Raw genomic sequence first — 18,736 nt, 5'->3', positions numbered from 1 at the left:
TCAACTGCCTATTTTAGGAACAATGCTGAGGCAGAAATATATATTATCTGTAGCATGCATAACCTATCCAAGGATGACCATGAGTAAACTCATAAAGTTTACAGACAGTCCAGTGGGAATATTATTCTCTATATGAACATGCAGACAGAAAACTTTTTTTTTTTTTTCAAAAAACCAAATGTGGGAACACATGTTTTACTGCTTTCTCAGAAATGTCTCCTGGAATTTAATCTTACTCATTCACTCCTCCTTGCTTGTTCTTCCCCAACTCACTCCCCCTTAAGACAGGTCAGCATTAGCCAGATGGTATTTGCATGCAAAATGACCCCTCCCCCACCTTATCTTCAAAGACTTTTCTTGATGACTCTCATATGATTACCTCCAGACCTCCAGGAGGAAACTTCCACAATCCCACAGTTCTGGTCTTTGTCTTGTTTTACTGCTCTTAGTTAAAGATTACAAGATAAGTTACCAATAAAAACATGCTCAGCATTTTCTTGGGCAGTTGCTCTTCTGCAAGCTCTCCCTGCGCTCTCTCTTATAATCTTGTGTGTTTCTGAGAATTATTCAGTGCGAAACCACCACAATCAACTTAAAAATTCTAATTCGAAAAATTCAATCCCATTCTTAAGAGATCCTTTCAAAATATGACATTGATGATTACTTAGATTGTCTTTAAAACCTTGAAATATTTATCAAAATAAACTATAAAACAAAAATTGGAAACTCAAATGCTTATGGAGGAAAAGCTGGTGAACTGAGTAAGTGAAAAAGCCAGGTAAGGCCAGTAAACCCAAGAACACATGCCCCGTATCGAAGGGGTGGCCTATGTATGCTGACCAAAGAGTAGGATGGGCTCAAGGGGGAGCAGATTTGGTTCCTGGAGAAGCCTGACCTGCAGACTTCTGCATGAGTCTCCTAAACTTTAAATGTTGGCTCAGTGTGTCGACTAAACGAAACATATCCAAGGGCCACGTCTGGTCTATGGCCCACTTGTGATTTTATGTTTACTTTTTCCAAACAGGTGGATATAAAGCAAATACTTGTATGTGAAACCTTTCCTTTCTTTAGTATCATATGTTTCACAAAAAACACGGGTCCCAATATGTAATAAATACAGCTATTAAGACTCATAACTCAATTAAAAATAAATTCTTTTAAAAAGACTCAGAACTCACACATCAAGAATGTTTCCACTGCCTGTTGAAACTACAATCTGTCTCCAGAATTCTTCTAGATTGTTAATCAAATGGATAATGAGGTCCTAAGACTGCTGAAACTAAATTATTAAAACAATTCCCATCTGTACTGTTACGAACTTCATGGGTTTTAAAGCTCTCATCTGCTTATGCCAGGGATCAGCAAACAGACACACTGCAAGAGTCTGTCCTGCAGATGACACCAAAAAAAGGCTCATGAGTTATTATTACTGCAGTCAGGAAAGCCCTGTTGCTAACAAACATCTGTTGACCTAATGACCTGGATCATAAGAGAAGGTGCAAAATCCTTAAAGGGTCAGATTCTACAGATGAAGTGACTTCGCCATGAGCAAATCTCTAAAGACTTCTGGAATGCCACTGAATGATTAGTGGTTGGAAGGAAAAGGAGTTATTGTTCAAGCCAATAGATATTTGCAATAATATTGTTTTAACTTCTCAATCACAGGGACAGAGAAAAAGTCAAGGCTAATATTGTTGGAAAGGAGGGAGCTGATGGAAGGACCTAGCATTTATCAAATTCCAACTCTTCTAGAGATTACTTTTCTTTCAGATAGGTGCATTTAGTTCGGAGAAGGCAATGGCACCCCACTCCAGTACTCTTGCCTGGAAAATCCCATGGACGGAGGGCCTGGTGGGCTGTAGTCCATGGGGTCGCTAAGAGTCAGACACGACTGAGCGACTTCACTTTCACTTTTCACTTTCATGCATTGGAGAAGGAAACGGCAACCCACTCCAGTGTTCTTGCCTGGAGAATCCCAGGGACGGGGGAGCCTGGTGGGCTGCCGTCTATGGGGTCGCACAGAGTCAGACATGACTGAAGCAACTTAGCAGCAGCAGGTGCATTTAGAAATTATATTTATTCACTCCATAGTTCTTCATCAAGGACTGTATCACAATCTCAAGGAAATAATTCTAAATACACACGTCCAAGCCTTCCTTGATTTATTCAGCCAAAATCTTCAGAGAACAGCCTAGGCTTATAAATTTTTTAAATAAGTTTTCCCAAGTGATTGCAGTTCACCAGCACAATCTAGCAAGAATAAGTGCAGCAACCACTCCAGTCTCATCTCTTACCCACATGGCCAATTCCTTCTATTACTTGAGGATTTGAAAAAAAAGAAAAGTGTAAGAGGCAAGAGTCATCAAGACTGCAAATTCTTTAATTTTTCTCAGTAAACAGTGTTAGAACAGGGACTGGTAAACTCAAAAGGCAACCTGATCTCATTAGTTATAAACCCCTTACTTTCCATCAAGACATTCTAGATTGGAGAGCAGAGTCTAGACTCTTATCTAAGTGGCTGTTTCTGCCAGAATAGGATAAGATGTCAGTTAATTATTTGTTCTTCTCTCTTATTTCCCACTTAATCGCCACCTGTTCACTGCCAGTCTGATTTCCTCAGAGTCTTCCTAAAGACTCTGGTATCTAGGCAAATTTACAATTCACTCATTCTCTTTCTTAAAATAACAACTATTATCCCTGAAAAGTGAAAAGCACCTTACAGAAATATATAAACTGAAGGGAATAAAAACCAAAAACTAAAACCTCGGGATTCCGTGGTGGTGCAGTGGCTGGGTCTCAGTGCTCCCAGGAAAGGGGGCCTGGGTTCGAGCTTTGGTCAGGAAACTAGATCCTGCATGCTGAAACTAAGCCCAGCACAGCCAAATAAATAATTATTAAAATAAATAAATCCCCTTCTTGGTATTTCCCAATTGCCAAAATTCCAACTTCACTTGCATTTTTCATTTGCTTGCTCCTTTTCCTTTCTTTTTACCCTCTTAAGACTTGGGCTATGAGAGAGAAATCATGTTTATATAAATCATTTTTCATAAAATGGGAATTTGTGAACAGCAGCAAGATTTCTATTATGTTGTAAAATGCTTTTGTTATGTTTTAATTTTAAGACAAAGTCTACTTCAGAGGGAAATTTTGTTTCACTGTGTTATTTTAGACTAATTAGGGAAAAAAAAAAAAAAACTTGAGTGGGCGAATATATTTGGAAAAAGTTCTACCTTTAACAAGTTCAGTGTTACCACAAGTATCTGCCATAAACACATAAGAGAACACTCTACTCTCTAAGGCTTCTTTAGAAACATCACAATTTAAAGTGAAATCTTAGACAATTTGCTTCTTTCAAAATACTTTCACTCAGGGAAGGCTGCAGCTTCCAAAGATGGAAAACTGAGCTCATCTGTGAGAGTGGAGGGAGTTCCTGGCGGGGCTGCAGCTGCAGGACGTCACGTGTGTCCTGAAGAAAGAGCAGGAGGGGCAGCTTCGCCATCACCAGGTCCACACGCACAGCTGAAACCCCACCGAGCAGCAACCCGGGGCCGAGCACGGGAGACCCCGAGGTGTACATCGCAAACCAAGCGGTCACCAGCACAAGTGAATGCCCTCGCTGGGAGTCAAACATGACCTGACCCTCTTGGCCGGATCTCAGAACCAGGGTCCTGGAGGGCTCAGGGCTCCAGGCCTGCTGCCTCCAGGCCCACTTGCACTCACCTGGCTCCCCTCATGGGCACTGGGTCTCTTTCCTCCTCCCACCCACCCCCAGGGGCACCCATTCCCTGAACCCCTGGAAGCAGCCACTCGTCACATCACTTCACTCTTCCCAGGCCTTCATCATTTGTGGGGTGTGAGCCTACCACCCACTCCCGGGCACGTCCTGATGGGAAATCTTCCTCTGGGGTAGACGGCTGGCTGGGAGACAGAGCTTTGCCCTCTCTGTGGGCTCCAACATTTTCCCCCACCCACTGCATTGGTTTTGGAGTTGTTTCCATGGTAACAGGGCTTGATGGACACTCTTCAGTTTACCTGTTTACATAGTTAGAAATAAAATACTTCTAGTTTAAAAAAATGCTTCGCAAATATTTTGTAAATATAGTTGAGATATACCTTGTTCTTGGCTTCTATATTGGCGTCACAGGAAAGCAGCTTTGCTGCGAGTGATAGATTCTGGCAAAAGACAGCATAGTGGAGAGCGGTGTTCCCACAGACGTCCATGACATTTGGGTCGGCACCATGCTCCAGCAGAAGAGTCACACACTCCTCTTCTTGGCATTCTACGGCCTGTCAGTGTTGTGCCAAGAAACAGAGTGTAAATTCTAGGAATTCAAAGTAAACAGTCCACAGGCTTCACCGGTTTGCTATATCTAAATGAGATGAATTCACTTTGAGTCTCAGTAGTTAGATCACATCCACCTCGTGTGGACACGGTTCGCTGCCCCATACCTTCATCAGCGCGGTCCTGTTTTCATTGTCACAGAGGTTAAGCTGGCATTTTCTCTCCAGGAGCAGAGTGACCACCGCTGAATGGCCATTGGCACAGGCCAAGTGGAGCGCAGTCCTATGAAAGCAAGAGGAGTTTTCAGGAAACTGTAGTGTTACTGTTTCAAAACAAACAATTGTTCCTGTGATTGAAGATATTCAATAGCATGATATTCTTACTGCTCTAAAACAAATATTTCGTTTCCTTCTGGAGAAAGAACATTATATATTAGCATTAGCTCTGCTTAACACAGTAATGAAAGAACAATTTACTTGAATAGAATGACCATGACCTTGAGATTCAGCTCAACTTGGGTTTGAATTTGACTTTCACTCTGTCAGCTGTCGCTCAGCCTCTCTGTGCCTCAATTTCCTCATCAACAAAATGGAGAGAGAGAAGTAGTTCTCTCACAGGACAGCACTGCGATGCTTAAATGAGATCCATGCAAAGAGTTTAGAACCGTTCCTGGCACAGGTTAACAGCTCAGTAACTGTTAGATAATATAATCATACTTATTACTATTACTACTATTTGACAAGGACAACATCGCAACGAAGTCAAAGGATATCACACCTCCTTTGCAGATACATTTTGAGGATTAGAGACAACACTGTACTTCAATGATTCTAATACGTTCATTTTCTCACATTTTAACGTCTCTGACATTGGAATGAAATTTATAATTCACAATGTCTGTACAACTGTAATTTGTAGCATTTTTGTTTGTTCATTTCTTATTTTTCCTGTTGATCTAATTACCATAAGGTCTTTTTGTCTAAGGTTGCTTCTTTTTAATTCAAGTATAGATGATGCATATTACATATTATTATACATTACAGTACACAACATAGTGATTCACAATTTTTATAGGTCATACTCCATTGAAAGTTATTTTACGATATTTGCTATATTCCCCATGTTGTACAATACATCCTGGTAGCTGGCAGGATTTTAGTTCCCCCACCAGGTATCGAACCCTGGGCCCACAGCAGTGAGTCTTAACCACTGGACGACCAAGGAACTCCCTAGATTCCCTTGACTTCTGAAAAGGCTGAAAGTTGTCAGAAAATATCAATCCTCAAAAAAAATTCTAAAAAAAATTGAAAGTGAGAAATCATTTTTATCTGTGCCACATTTCTACTAGTGCCAAAAAGACAAGCCTGTCTGCTCAGCCGACTTGCCCAGAGACAGCTTGATCTACTGAGAGTTTTAAATTGTGTGTGTTGTTAAAATGTTAAACCAACATCCAGATTTCTTTTCTTTTCTTTGTGCCGAAATCCATGAAACTCCAGAATTCTTACTTTGAAATCATTCTTAGAAAGGTCTTTGGGGTGGGAGGCTCACAAGGAAGGGGATATATGTATACTTACAATTGATTTATCACGTTATACAGTAGAAAACAACACAACATTGTAAAGCAATTATTCTCCAATTAAAAAAAAATTAAGGTTAAGAAACAGAAATAGAAAAAACAGAAGGTCTCTGTCAGCAGATTAAAAATGTATAAATAGGAATCTGAGTTTTATTCTGGTACTTTTCTCACTGTGCATGTTTGAAATGTTTGATCCATACTCTATCTGAAACTTTTTGGTAAGATAAAAATTGAGTTACTTTTCTCTTTTACCAGGTTATTTCTCCACCATCTACACACAGTTTATCATTTCTAAAAGAAAAGGTCATCATTATCAAGTTCTAAAGTTTTACATACATTTGGGTGTTTGGGCATTCTGTTCCATTCATTTATCCATCTTTTCAGTTGTCAGTAAATGAACACTTTGTGGGCACTTATAGCACATTTTGATATCTAGAAGGGCAAATCTTCCTCTACTATACAAAACTTTTAATTTCACCACAACAATTAAAGACAGCATATGTAACCCAAAATCTTTAAAACCATGAAATATTGATTTGGTTTAAATACAGAAAAGACCATACATCCTAAGAACATGTCTTCCTATTCAAGGACACAGCCAGCTTCCTACTTCAAAGCTGTCTTCTAAGGTCCTTCAGCAAAGAACACACATACCTAAGTGTACACTGATATAAAGTGGATCTTGAATTGTATCTGAAGAATTTTTAATCCAGAATTTGACTTGGCAGGGGAATTATTTTGCTCACGATGCAGTTTTCTGTAATATATAACCTTACGGTATAAAAACTGTGTATATTAAAAAATAAGATATTGACAACATCAGAAATCTGTCCACTGCCATGATCCACGATAGGCGATCCATGAAGTGCTTTCAGAAATCACATGAGAAAAAATGTGAGAGCCAGGAGGTTCACAAGACTTCTTGAAGGCTATATAACTTGAGAGCTTTTACTCATGAGTACATCATGCTAACCCATGCAAATAAAAAGTAGGAGGAAGAAAGGAAAAACAGATGCTATTCATGTTTCATTTCATGTCTGTGATGACCAACATTCAGTTAAATGACTTCAAAACTATCAGTAAAGCTCTATAAGGGGAATTATAAGTGGGTCCAAAACCAGCTAAGGCTTTTTGCTGCCTATCAAGTCTGCGAGGGTGCTGGATCCCAGGAAGGTATCCAGGAGCCTTGGAGGGGAAACTCACAGGCGGGATCTCTGCCAGGCCCTTCCACCACGCTTACCTGTTTGTCTTGTCCCTGTCGTTCGGGCCATTTTTTCCAAACAACAGAACATGCTGCACTTTGGCTACGTTGCCCACAATGGCAGCTTTGTGGATCTTTCTGAGGTCTTTGTCTCGGATGCAGTACCCGGGCTGGAGGTTGATTCCATGACTGCTGTCTCTCACCGGGTTGATGGAGGAGCCTGAGGGCGACTTGCCCTTCTTACTCCTGAAGCCAAAAATCTTCTTCATTGCAGAGCCTATGGACTCCGAACACACCTCACCGCTCCGTCGGCTCTTCACAGTCCCCTAAACCCAACACGAGCACTACAGGTAAGCCAGAGCTGTCCCGCCACAACCTCCCAGTTGGGAAGCTCAACGGTTTGGAATCTTTCATCCCAGAATGATCGTTGCTAAGCGACACCTCTAAACACATTGCCCGTGCGCACAGAGGCCTGTTGTGCCAGACTGCCCAGTGCTCATATGCAAGAACTGTAAGTTCATGTCCTGAAGGAAACAAACAATATCAACAAACCCTTACCTAAACTAAGAAGGAAAGAGAGGAAACTGAAATAAATACAGAAATGAAAGTGACATTATAACTGTGTAACTGTCAAAATAACTATAGTATCCAAAGCAATCTACAGATTCAGTGCAATTTCTATCAAATTACCAATGGCATTTTTCACACAATTAGAACAAAAAATTTTACAGTGTGTATGGGAACAAAAGACCCCAAATAGACAAAGCAATCTTGAGAAAGTCAAGCAAGAGCCGACAGAATCAGGTACCCTGACTGCAGACTACTCTGCAAGCTTCAGTAATCAAAACACAGTACTAGCACAAAAACAGAAATACATTTAATCATCAATGGAACAAAACAGAAAGTCCAGAGAGAAACCTACGTACCTGGGGTCAATTAATCTAGGATAAAGGAGGCAAGACTATACAAAGGAGGAAAGACAGCCCCTTCAATAAGTGGTGCTGAGAAAACTCAACAGCTACATGTATAAGAAGGAAATTAGAACACTCCCTAACATCATACACAAAAATAAACTCAAAATGGACTAAACACCTAAATAGAAGACAGGTCCTGTAAAACTCAGAGGAGAACAGAGGCAGAACACACTCTGACATAAACTACAGCAGGATCTTTTTTCATCCACCTCTTAGAGTAATGAAAATAAAAACAGAAATAAGCAAGTTGTATATAATTAAACGTAGAAGCTTTTGCACAGTGCAGGAAATAGTAAACAAGACAGACGACAACCCACAGAATGGGACGCAATATTTGCAAATGATGCAATTGACAAGGGATTAATCTCCAACATATTCAAACAGCTCAAAGAGCTCAATATCAAAAAACAAACAACCTGATCAAAAAATGAGTATAAGATCTAAATACACATTTCTGTAAGGAACACCTACAGACGACCAAAAAGCACATGAGGGATGCTCAGAAGGGATGCTCTGCATCACTAATTATTATAGAAATGCAGAAATACTATAGTAAGGTATCATTTCACACCAGTCAGAATAGCCACCATCAAAAAATATACAAACAACAAATGCTGGAGAGTGTGGAGAAAAGGGAACCCTTCTACACTGCTTATGGAATGCAATTAGGTACACCCACTGTAGAAAACTCTATAAAGGCTTCTTTAAAAACTAAATACAGAGTTGCCATATGATTCAGCAATCTCGGTCTTGGGCACATATCTGGAGAAAACCATGATTCAAAAAGGTACATGCACCCCAATGTTCACTGCAGAAATATTTACAGTAGCCAAGACATTGAAGCAACCCAAGTGTCCATCAACAGAAGAATGGATAAAGAAGATGCGGTGTACACACACACACACACACACACACACAACAAAAATGGAATATTACTTGGCCATAAAAAGAAATAATAATGCCATTTGCAGCAACACAGATGGATCTCGAAATTACAATACTAACTGAAGTAACTCAGAGAAAAACAAGTATCACATCACTTACATGTGGAATTTAATAAAAATAAGCTTATTTATACAAACCAAGTCAAAAAGATCTCAAAATCAAATTATGGTTATGAAAGGGGAAACATGAGGGGAAGGATAAATTAGGAGATTGGGATTAACATATATACACTATTTTCTAGTAGTCATGTGCGGATATGAGAGTTGTACAATAAAGAAGGCTGACTGCCAAAGAATTCATGCTTTTGAACTGTGGTGTTGGGAGTAGACTCTCGAGAGTCCTCGCACTGCAAGGAGATTAAACCAGTCAATCCTAAAGGAAATCAATCCTGAATACTCACTGGAAGGACTGATGTTGAGGCTGAAGCTCCAATACTTCAGCCACTTGATGTGAAGAGCCGACTCATCGGAAAAGACCCTTATGCTGCGAAAGATGGAAGGCAGAAAGAGAAAGGGGGCGACAGAGGACGAGAGGGTTGGATAGCATCACCAACTCAATAGGCATGAATTTGAGCTAACCCCACAAGATAGTGGAGGACAGAGGAGACTGGCAGGCTGCAGTCCATTGGTCACAGAGTCAGACACGACTGAGTGACTAACACTTTCACTTTGAATATGGAAAACTTAACAGTGCTGGTTTTTAAATCGCTTAAGTTAGCTGCAGAGAAAATACTTAGTACCAAAAGTACTTGGATACTACTGTTTAAAAGTAGTACTAATACTACTTAAAAGTAGTATTTTTAAAATACCATATAAATTTTCATCATACACACAAAAAAGATTTCCCTTTAATAAAGATTATCTCATCATGTTGAATGAGAAACAACTAAAATGTCATGAAAACAGTCAAGAAGGGAAATTTTTACTATTTATCTTTCAGATCATATTTTTTTTTCTTCCAAATCTGTACATATTCTTGTGACGTTTTCAAAAGCAGGTCCTCAGACAGAGTTGACCCATCTGTAGCTCCTAGAGGAGACAATCCATAGGACTCAGATTCAAATTCAGCAGCAGCTGGAAAAAAAAAAGGATTACATTCTTTATCTAAAATACTTGAGTTAACTCAGTATTAGTGGGAAAAAAAAAAACAAACCTGAGATATATCTAAGTGCTCTGAAAAATGAAACATATCTATAGATGACAGAAAACAAAATACAAGATTACAATTATATAATCAGCCTACGGTCCCACATGTGGCTGAGTATCAGAGCTTCTGGCTTTCTCATTCTTCATTCATTCACTCAATAACTATCTGCTAAGGTGCCGTGACAAACACTGGAATTACAAGATGAAGGTGACCCAGTCAACCTGAGAAATGATAATGCCATAAACTGTAAAAATAGATGAACAGACAATTTCCATACAGAGTCATAAATACTAAGACAGGTATACAAGATGGCACAAGGAACATTCAGAAGGGACAGCCGGCTTTGTGTCAATGCTGCCAGCTTTTTGGTGGAGGTGCTATGGAAGTAGCTACCTGAAGGACAGGAAGAAGTACAAGAGACAGAGGGGAGAAGCACATACAAAGACCAGAGGTGAGGAAACGAATCTGTGGGATCCTACACAGTCTGGCTGGTTAGATGCACAGCTAAGGGCCAGAGTAAGGTGGTAAAGAGATAAGGCCAACTACTTTGGAAGGACCCACATTGATGCAGGTGTTTGGAGCTTTTCCTGAGGGCAAGAGAGAAACTAGTGACAAAGTCAATGACACAGAAATTACTAAGTCGCCCACCAAGTGACAGCTACGCAAACATGACTGCTTGAGTCTGGGTGTTCTAGCCTTGACCACTACCAGACACTCGAGACGCTGATGAACTCCATGCTTTCTGAAAATGGTGTCAGGGTGCAGATGGACAGTTCCACAGCGATGGCAGTAGTAGAGAAAGGATACAGCCAGAAATAAATAGAAATGCATAGACCTTTTGACGTTTTTTTTAAACTATGGAACATGATGAATAAATGAGGAAGAAGAATATTTTTCACTATGACTGCTCATGCTTTCACATTTCTCATTAGCTATGTATAAGACAAAAATATTTAACATAGCATCTGTTATCCAAACAAACAATGGAAAGAGATGCCATTTATTGTTTACAGTGTATTTCAGAAATCAATGTCTAAATTTAATTCATACATTTTGGCAACATACCTTCTCTTAGTTCTCTAGTTATACTCCTGTCCAACTCCTGCCACATCTGAAATAAGTCAAATATTATTTATCTTTAAGTTAAGCAAGAGATTATCATAGGAATGTTATACAGCTTACTAAATGTGACATTTAAATAATACTTTTAGAGACTAGACCCAACTTGAAGATTACTTAAGTAGAAAAATAATCACATAAATAAAAGAAAATGCATTCCTACTTATTCTGCTTATATGGAACGTTATTTAATCTGATAAAAAGTACAACAAATATCAGTCTATCGAGTACACATAATTTCAAAGAATTAGAGAATGACCCATGATCCTAGGAATGACCCATAAGATTACTGTCTTCTCTCCCTAACAGCTCCTGCCTTAAATACATACTTCTGAGACCTTTACTTTGATTTCTAGGTGAGGATCCTGTTCAAATGGAGGAAGTAGTTTGAGTTGAATGTTATGAAGGAGAACACATCTGCAGTTTTCTTTAAACTTTTCCATTTAACAAAAACACAGAAAGGTGAGAAAATTATACACAAGAAAACAATGTACCAGCAAGTTTTTATTCTAAAGGTGTTTAGTGAGAAGGATTAACATATAACTGTTAGTTTCCGAACTATGTCCCAGAGAAGGGGAAGGTCCCACAGGGGTCACTGCAGGGTTGAGGAACAGAGAAGTCACAAGTGCAGGACCTCTGGCCACTCCTTTGGTTAAAAGGCTTTATACTTGTCTCCGTTTTATATAATATGGTTCCACACAAAAGTTTGCTTTTTTTTTTTTAAAGAAAGGTTGTTTTCTTTGAAAAAAAAAAAAACTTTTTTTAAGGTATGAGAGTCATGATTTAGGCAAAGTTCATAATTCTACAAAAGAAGTAACAAAGCCAATGACTTTCTTACTGAGTCCAGAGTCCTATGCCAGCTACTTCCTCAGATTAAGAAAAAACACATATATTTTTAACTATAATGCAGAGAAAATGAATATGTAAAACTTTCTTATATAATTCAATAATCCTTGCGGCATGACATGACATAGCTTTCTAACTAAATCATATTTTAAACAAGAATAAATTATTGTCAAACTCCTATATGTAGCAGTTGATAGTTAATTTATAAAGCATTAATTTAAAAAAAAAAAAAAAAAAAACACTACAGGGAATTTGAAGGAGAAAAGTTTCAAGGTGAGGAGTTACACTTCTACCCTCCTTACGAGAGGTGAGGAGATTTACCTAACTGGTGAGTTTTGGAGAAGGAACTTCTCCCAAAGTGCTTGCTTGGTTCCAAATCTCTACTTTGAAAAGATGTATGTGCCCACAGCACTGTGAACTTGGGTGTGCAGTAGGCAGCCTGTGTCTGGGACGGGGGTCAAGCATTTGCTTCCTCCTCTTAGGCCTGCGTGGGGAAGTGTCTGACTTGGGATGAAGTGTTCGGAGGCCCACTATGACCACACAGCTAAAGCATGTCCTCCAGTTTCACAGCTCTGAAGTACTAAGACCTAACGTAGATGCAGTGCTGTGAAAGAAAGCTTAATTGCTCTCCTACAATGGCAAGAAGCCAAATGAGAAAACAGGTTGAGACTGCATTTAACAAGGGCTACTTTTCCGTGCATCACAAACATCAGGAAAACACCATTAAACCTATAAACCTGTGTGCACGGACTGAAATGGATATTTTAATTACAATGATTGAACAATGAAAACTGGTTGCAATTTAAAGACTCTCCATCATTGCTATCTTAGATACCATTCATCCAGGTGATGTCAAGATACAGATAAAGTGAGCTTCATTTATAATGTTTAAATGTTTGAAATAACTACAAATCTAGAAATATTCTACAAATGCTCAGCAAGATTGTTTTTTTTTTAATTTTAAATAAAAATGCTATAGGTAAAATAGCAATTAAAGAAAATAACAAAAATGTCATTTTTGTAAGAAATGACAAAATTTATGTAAGAAAATAACAAAAAAGGTTAAGCTAAAACTAGAAATTAGTGTTTTGGTTTAGTATTGTAAGTTTATTTAATTCATAAAAAGGATTTATCTGGGATTCCTTTAAACAAAAAGCATCCATATGTGGTTAGTGTTTATTTTTTTTTATTTTTTTTTTAGTTTCTTTAGGTAGATATATTCCTAAGTATTTTATTCTTTCCATTGCAATGGTGAATGGAATTGTTTCCTTAATTTCTCTTTCTGTTTTCTCATTATTAGTATATAGGAATGCAAGGGATTTCTGTGTGTTGATTTTATATCCTGCAACTTTACTATAGTCATTGATTAGTTCTAGTAATTTTCTGGTGGAGTCTTGAGGGTTTTCTATGTAGAGGATCATGTCATCTGCAAATAGTGAGAGTTTTACTTCTTCTTTTCCAATTTGGATTCCTTTTATTTCTTTTTCTGCTCTGATTGCTGTGGCCAAAACTTCCAAAACTATGTTGAATAGTAATGGTGAAAGTGGGCACCCTTGTCTTGTTCCTGACTTTAGAGGAAAGGCTTTCAATTTTTCACCATTGAGGATAATGTTTGCTGTGGGTTTGTCATATATAGCTTTTATTATGTTGAGGTATGTTCCTTCTATTCTTGCTTTCTGGAGAGTTTTTATCATAAATGGGTGTTGAATTTTGTCAAAGGCTTTCTCTGCATCTATTGAGATAATCATATGGTTTTTATTTATCAATTTGTTAATGTGGTGTATTACATTGATTCATTTGCGGATATTGAAAAATCCTTGCATCCCTGGGATAAAGCCCACTTGATCATGGGGTATGATCTTTTTAATGTGTTGTTGGATTCTGATTGCTAGAATTTTGTTAAGGATTTTTGCATCTATGTTAGTGTTTAGATGCCAGTGATTCACTTATGCTTAGAGGCAGAAAAACTTCATTGGGTACAGCAGAGCGTGGAAATGATTATGAACCATTGCCAACTGAAATCAATTAGAAAGGAAGTGAAACATCTGAAAGAATACTTTTGGATACTAGGCAATAAGATGTCATTTCTAAAGTAGAATTTAAATGCAGCTTTTCAAGAAATTTAATAATTTAGTACATATCTCTTAAAATCAAGAACTCTGGGACAAAAAAAATCATAAAATTTCTGTCTCCTTTATTAGCACAGCTAATTATGACTTTTACTTAGTGTGCATTCAGTCACACAAACAACTCAGAAGTTCACCAAATTAAAAACAAGGATCATTCATATCAGAAATCTGAAACCCAGTGGAGAAAAGATAATAGAACTAACCTTGGTCAAGTAAGTCTCCATGCTGTTATTCGAAGGGCGTGGAATTGAGGTAGAAAAACGTACGTTTGCTCTTGGAGTAAGATTTCCATTGAGCACTAAAGGATTATTGAAATTTCCAACACAAGGGGGCTCCAGGACTGGCCTCGTGCTTACAGTGTTGAATAAAGATCTGTTCTGCTGCTTCTCTACCTCAAGTTTGGTGCTGATCACTGCCAGCCTCTCATGAGTCCTGCGGAAGATGGAAAACACCAACTTAATGATTTGCATTTTTAAAGTTGCCATATAGTATATGGAATTCCCAATAAACTGCTTGAACACTGAAAACACGGAGCAGACCTCCTGTAAACCTTGCTCTAAAGAAGTACACATGTGTCTAGGGCTCCTCAAGTAACAAGTCACAATTGGGAGAGGAGAGAAAGGGCATCAGAGAGAAAGGGAGGTGGTCTCACAGTGACACCAGCTGCCTATGGGACACACCTGCCACCGGGAAACAGTTCAGATCAGATCAGTCACTCAGTCGTGTCCCACTCTTTGCGACCCCATGAATCGCAGTACGCCAGGCCTCCCTGTTCATCACCAACTCCCGGAGTTCACTCAGACTCACGTCCATCGAGTCAGTGATGCCATCCAGCCATCTCATCCTCTGTCGTCCCCATCTCCTCTTGCCCTCAATCCCTCCCAGCATCAGTCGTTTCCAGTGAGTCAACTCTTCGCATGAGGTGGCCAAAGTACTGGAGTTTCAGCTTTAGTATCATTCCTTCCAAAGAAATCCCAGGGCGGATCTGCTTCAGAATGGACTGGTTGGATCTCCTTGCAGTCCAAGGGACTCTCAAGAGTCTTCTCCAACACCACAGTTCAAAAGCTTCAATTCTTCGGCACTCAGCCTTCTTCACAGTCCAACTCTCAGATCCATACATGACCACAGGAAAAACCATAGCCTTAACTAGACGAACCTTTGTTGGCAAAGTAATGTCTCTGCTTTGGAATATGCTATCTAGGTTGGTCATAACTTTCCTTCCAAGGAGTAAGCGTCTTTTAATTTCATGGCTGCAGTCATCATCTGTAGTGATTTGGGAGCCCAGAAAAATAAAGTCTGACACTGTTTCCACTGTTTCCCCATCTACATCCCATGAAGTGATGGGACCGGATGCCATGATCTTCATTTTCTGAATGTTGAGCTTTAAGCCAACTTTTTCACTCTCCACTTTCACTTTCATCAAGAGGCTTTTTAGTTCTTCTTCACTCTCTGCCATAAGGGTGGTGTCATCTGCATATCTGAGGTTATAGATATTTCTCCCGGCAATCTTGATTCCAGCTTGTGTTTCTTCCAGTCCAGCGTTTCTCATGATGTACTCTGCATATAAGTTAAATAAGCAGGGTGACAATATACAGCCTTGACATACTCCTTTTCCTATTTGGAACCAGTCTATTGTTCCATGTCCAGTTCTAACTGCTGCTTCCTGACCTGCATACAAATCTCAAGAGGCAGATCAGGTGGTCTGGTATTCCCATCTCTTTCAGAATTTTCCACAGTTTATTGTAATCCACACAGTCAAAGGCTTTGGCATAGTCAATAAAGCAGAAATAGATGCTTTTCTGGAACTCTCTCCGCTTTTTCCATGATCCAGCAGATGTTGGCAATTTGATCTCTGGTTCCTCTGCCTTTTCTAAAACCAGCTTGAACATCAGGAAGTTCACGGTTCACATATTGCTGAAGCCTGGCTTGGAGAATTTTGAGCATTACTTTATTAACGTGTGAGATGAGTGCAATTGTGCAGTAGTTTGAGCATTCTTTGGCATTGCCTTTCTGTGGGATTGGAATGAAAACTGACCTTTTCCAGTCCTGTGGCCACTGCTGAGTTTTCAAAATTTGCTAGCATACTGAGTGCAGCACTTTCACAGCATCATCTTTCAGGATTTGGAATAGCTCAACTGGAATTCCATCACCTCCACTACCTTTGTTCTTAGTGATGCTTTCTAAGGCCCACTTGACTTCACATTCCAGGATGTTTGGCTCTAGGTGAGTGATCACACCATCATGATTATCTTGGTCCTGAAGATTTTTTGTATAGTTCTTCTGTGTATTCTTGCCGCCTCTTCTTAATAGCTTCTGCTTCTGTTAGTTGCATACCATTTCTGTCCTTTATCGAGCCCATCTTTGCATGAAATGTTCCTTTGGTATCTCGGATTTTCTTGAAGAGATCTCTAGTCTTTCCCATTCTGTTGTTTTCCTCTATTTCTTTGCATTGATCGCTGAGGAAGGCTTTCTTATCTCTTCTTGCTATTCTTTGGAACTCTGCATTCAGAGGCTTATATCTTTCCTTTTCTCCTTTGCTTTTCGCTTCTCTTCTTTTCACAGCTATTTGTAAGGCCTTCCCAGATGGCCATTTTGTTTTTTGCATTTCTTTTCTATGGGGATGGTCTGGATCCCTGTCTCCTGTACAATGTCATGAACCTCCATCCATAGTTCATCAGGCACTGTATTATCAGATCTAGTCCCTTAAATCTATCTCTCACTTCCACTGTTTAATCATAAGGGATTTGATTTAGGTCATACCTGAATGGTCTAGTGGTTTTCCCTACTTTCTTCAATTTAAGTCTGAATTTGGCAATTAGGAGTTCATGGTCTGAGCCGAAGTCAGCTCCCTGTCTTGTTTTTGCTGACTCTATATAGCTTTTCCATCTTTGGCTGCAAAGAATATAATCAATCTGATTTTGGTGTTGACCATCTGGTGATGTCCATGTGTAGAGTCTTCTCTTGTGTTGTTGGAAGAGGGTGTTTGCTATGACCAGTGCGTTCTCCCATGACTCCCATTATCACTAGGAAAGCCAATTCTAAAATATATAAAGTCATAGAAAACACAAGAAATACTTTAGCATTGGCTTCAGAGGTGCTCTTGCAGTCATACTGAATATAATTTATAACAAATACTTATGAATACAGAGCTATGTAAAAATATAGCTAGGAAGCCACATTTTGAGAAGGCAATCTCTAGATGTCTACCTAGGTCTCCCAACTAGATGCAAAATTCTAAATATAAACCTGCTACCACTATCAGGTATGCTACATACTAGCCTAAATGAATTTACTTTCTCCTAACTCTCTTTGTCAGGTATGATGGTCGTACTATGGTAAGAGGAAGAATGCAAACACCTTTCTAAGAAATACCGTTTGCCTGTAGGTGGCATAAAAGGAGTCAGCACACGGTAGATTTTGCCACAATATCTAATTTTGGAAACGTCAGTGCCCAAGTGGCCCAGGGCTGAAAGCTCTGGGCTTCTTCACTACCTTGTTTGCTTTCTCTGTTTTCTGGCAGCTCAGACCTGCACAGCTGATAGAGCGTGTAAGTCCCTGCCAGAAACACCACTCCAATATTCACCTTTTCTTTATCTATTAAGGTTGTCAGGGGAGTGTGTAATTTCCTCGGTTCTGTCTTGTCACAGCAAACATTTGAAGCGACGGACGTTAAAGCCCTCGGCGTCACAGCTCTCAGGTAGTGTTACAGCTCCATGTTACAGCTCAGTTTTATTTGGAAAATACATCCATGAGTTGTGAGGACATGCTGACCCAAAAGATGCAGAGAGAAGAGAGAAAGAGAGAGAGGGAGAGAGACAGAGCGCACATGCATGGGAGAGAAACCCCCGGCCCTTTGGCCCCTCTTTTTACATGTTTTTTTCCTCCCCCTGGACTTGCCCCATGTAAACTGGGCTAGCCAGGAGTGCTGTTTTTTTCTACCTGAGGTCCTCACTCCGGTCCTCGGACCTTCCTTTGTTCTATCTTTGCGGGCTCTACCCTTCCTTGTCTTTTAGCCACTGACATTCTGGACTCCTTTTTCCTATTCTAACCACCTAACAAGGTCATCTGTCCCAATTCTGTGGATGCTGACTGATTTTTGGTCATTGATTGTGAAATCAACAGACACTGATCATCAACTTGCAAATGCCTGGCTCTTTGACAAGTCTCACTACTGAGGCTCAAACCAGTAGAATCCCAACCTGAAAAATATGAAAACAAAGTCTCCATTTATTAGAACGTGAGGAAGAATACAACTCTGACGACCTTCTACAAACTCTTATTTCAGAGAATCACTTCCACGTTGTCCTCTCCCCTCAAACTCACTACTGCTTCACAGCTTATTGTATCTTACACGTCACTCACTGTAAGCGTCTCTTTATGAAGAGATACTAACTAGTTTGTCTCATTTTTTCTTTTTACTTTTCTAGTATTACTTACATTGATTCACTCAATCTGTTTGTTCCCTATTCTGTATTCCATAAGAACTTTGTGAATAATTTAATTGCCACAGAATTATTA

General features: G+C 39.4%; 1 protein-coding gene across 3 annotated transcripts in view; it reads right to left on the bottom strand.

The window, feature by feature from the left end:
• LOC100337293 (ankyrin repeat domain-containing protein 26) overlaps nucleotides 1-18,736 on the bottom strand; it is an 82,130-nt gene that overhangs the window by 59,903 nt on the left and 3,491 nt on the right. For all 3 annotated transcript variants that reach the window (XR_009496798.1, XM_059892801.1, XM_059892800.1), the window contains exons 3-7: nucleotides 14,422-14,650; nucleotides 11,190-11,235; nucleotides 7,099-10,051; nucleotides 4,450-4,564; nucleotides 4,114-4,287 (exon numbers count right to left, since the gene is read on the bottom strand). Coding sequence is in view for 2 of the 3 variants with exons in the window: in XM_059892801.1 (XP_059748784.1) it covers nucleotides 4,114-4,287; nucleotides 4,450-4,564; nucleotides 7,099-7,328 (519 nt within the window). In the remaining variant the exon portion in view is untranslated. The remainder of the gene's footprint in view (nucleotides 1-4,113; nucleotides 4,288-4,449; nucleotides 4,565-7,098; nucleotides 10,052-11,189; nucleotides 11,236-14,421; nucleotides 14,651-18,736) is intronic.

Source organism: Bos taurus, chromosome 13, assembly GCF_002263795.3.
Source record: "Bos taurus isolate L1 Dominette 01449 registration number 42190680 breed Hereford chromosome 13, ARS-UCD2.0, whole genome shotgun sequence".
Taxonomy (NCBI): Eukaryota; Metazoa; Chordata; class Mammalia; order Artiodactyla; family Bovidae; genus Bos; species Bos taurus.
Note: the sequence above shows the minus strand (reverse complement) of the source record. Positions and strands in the feature narration are given on the sequence as shown.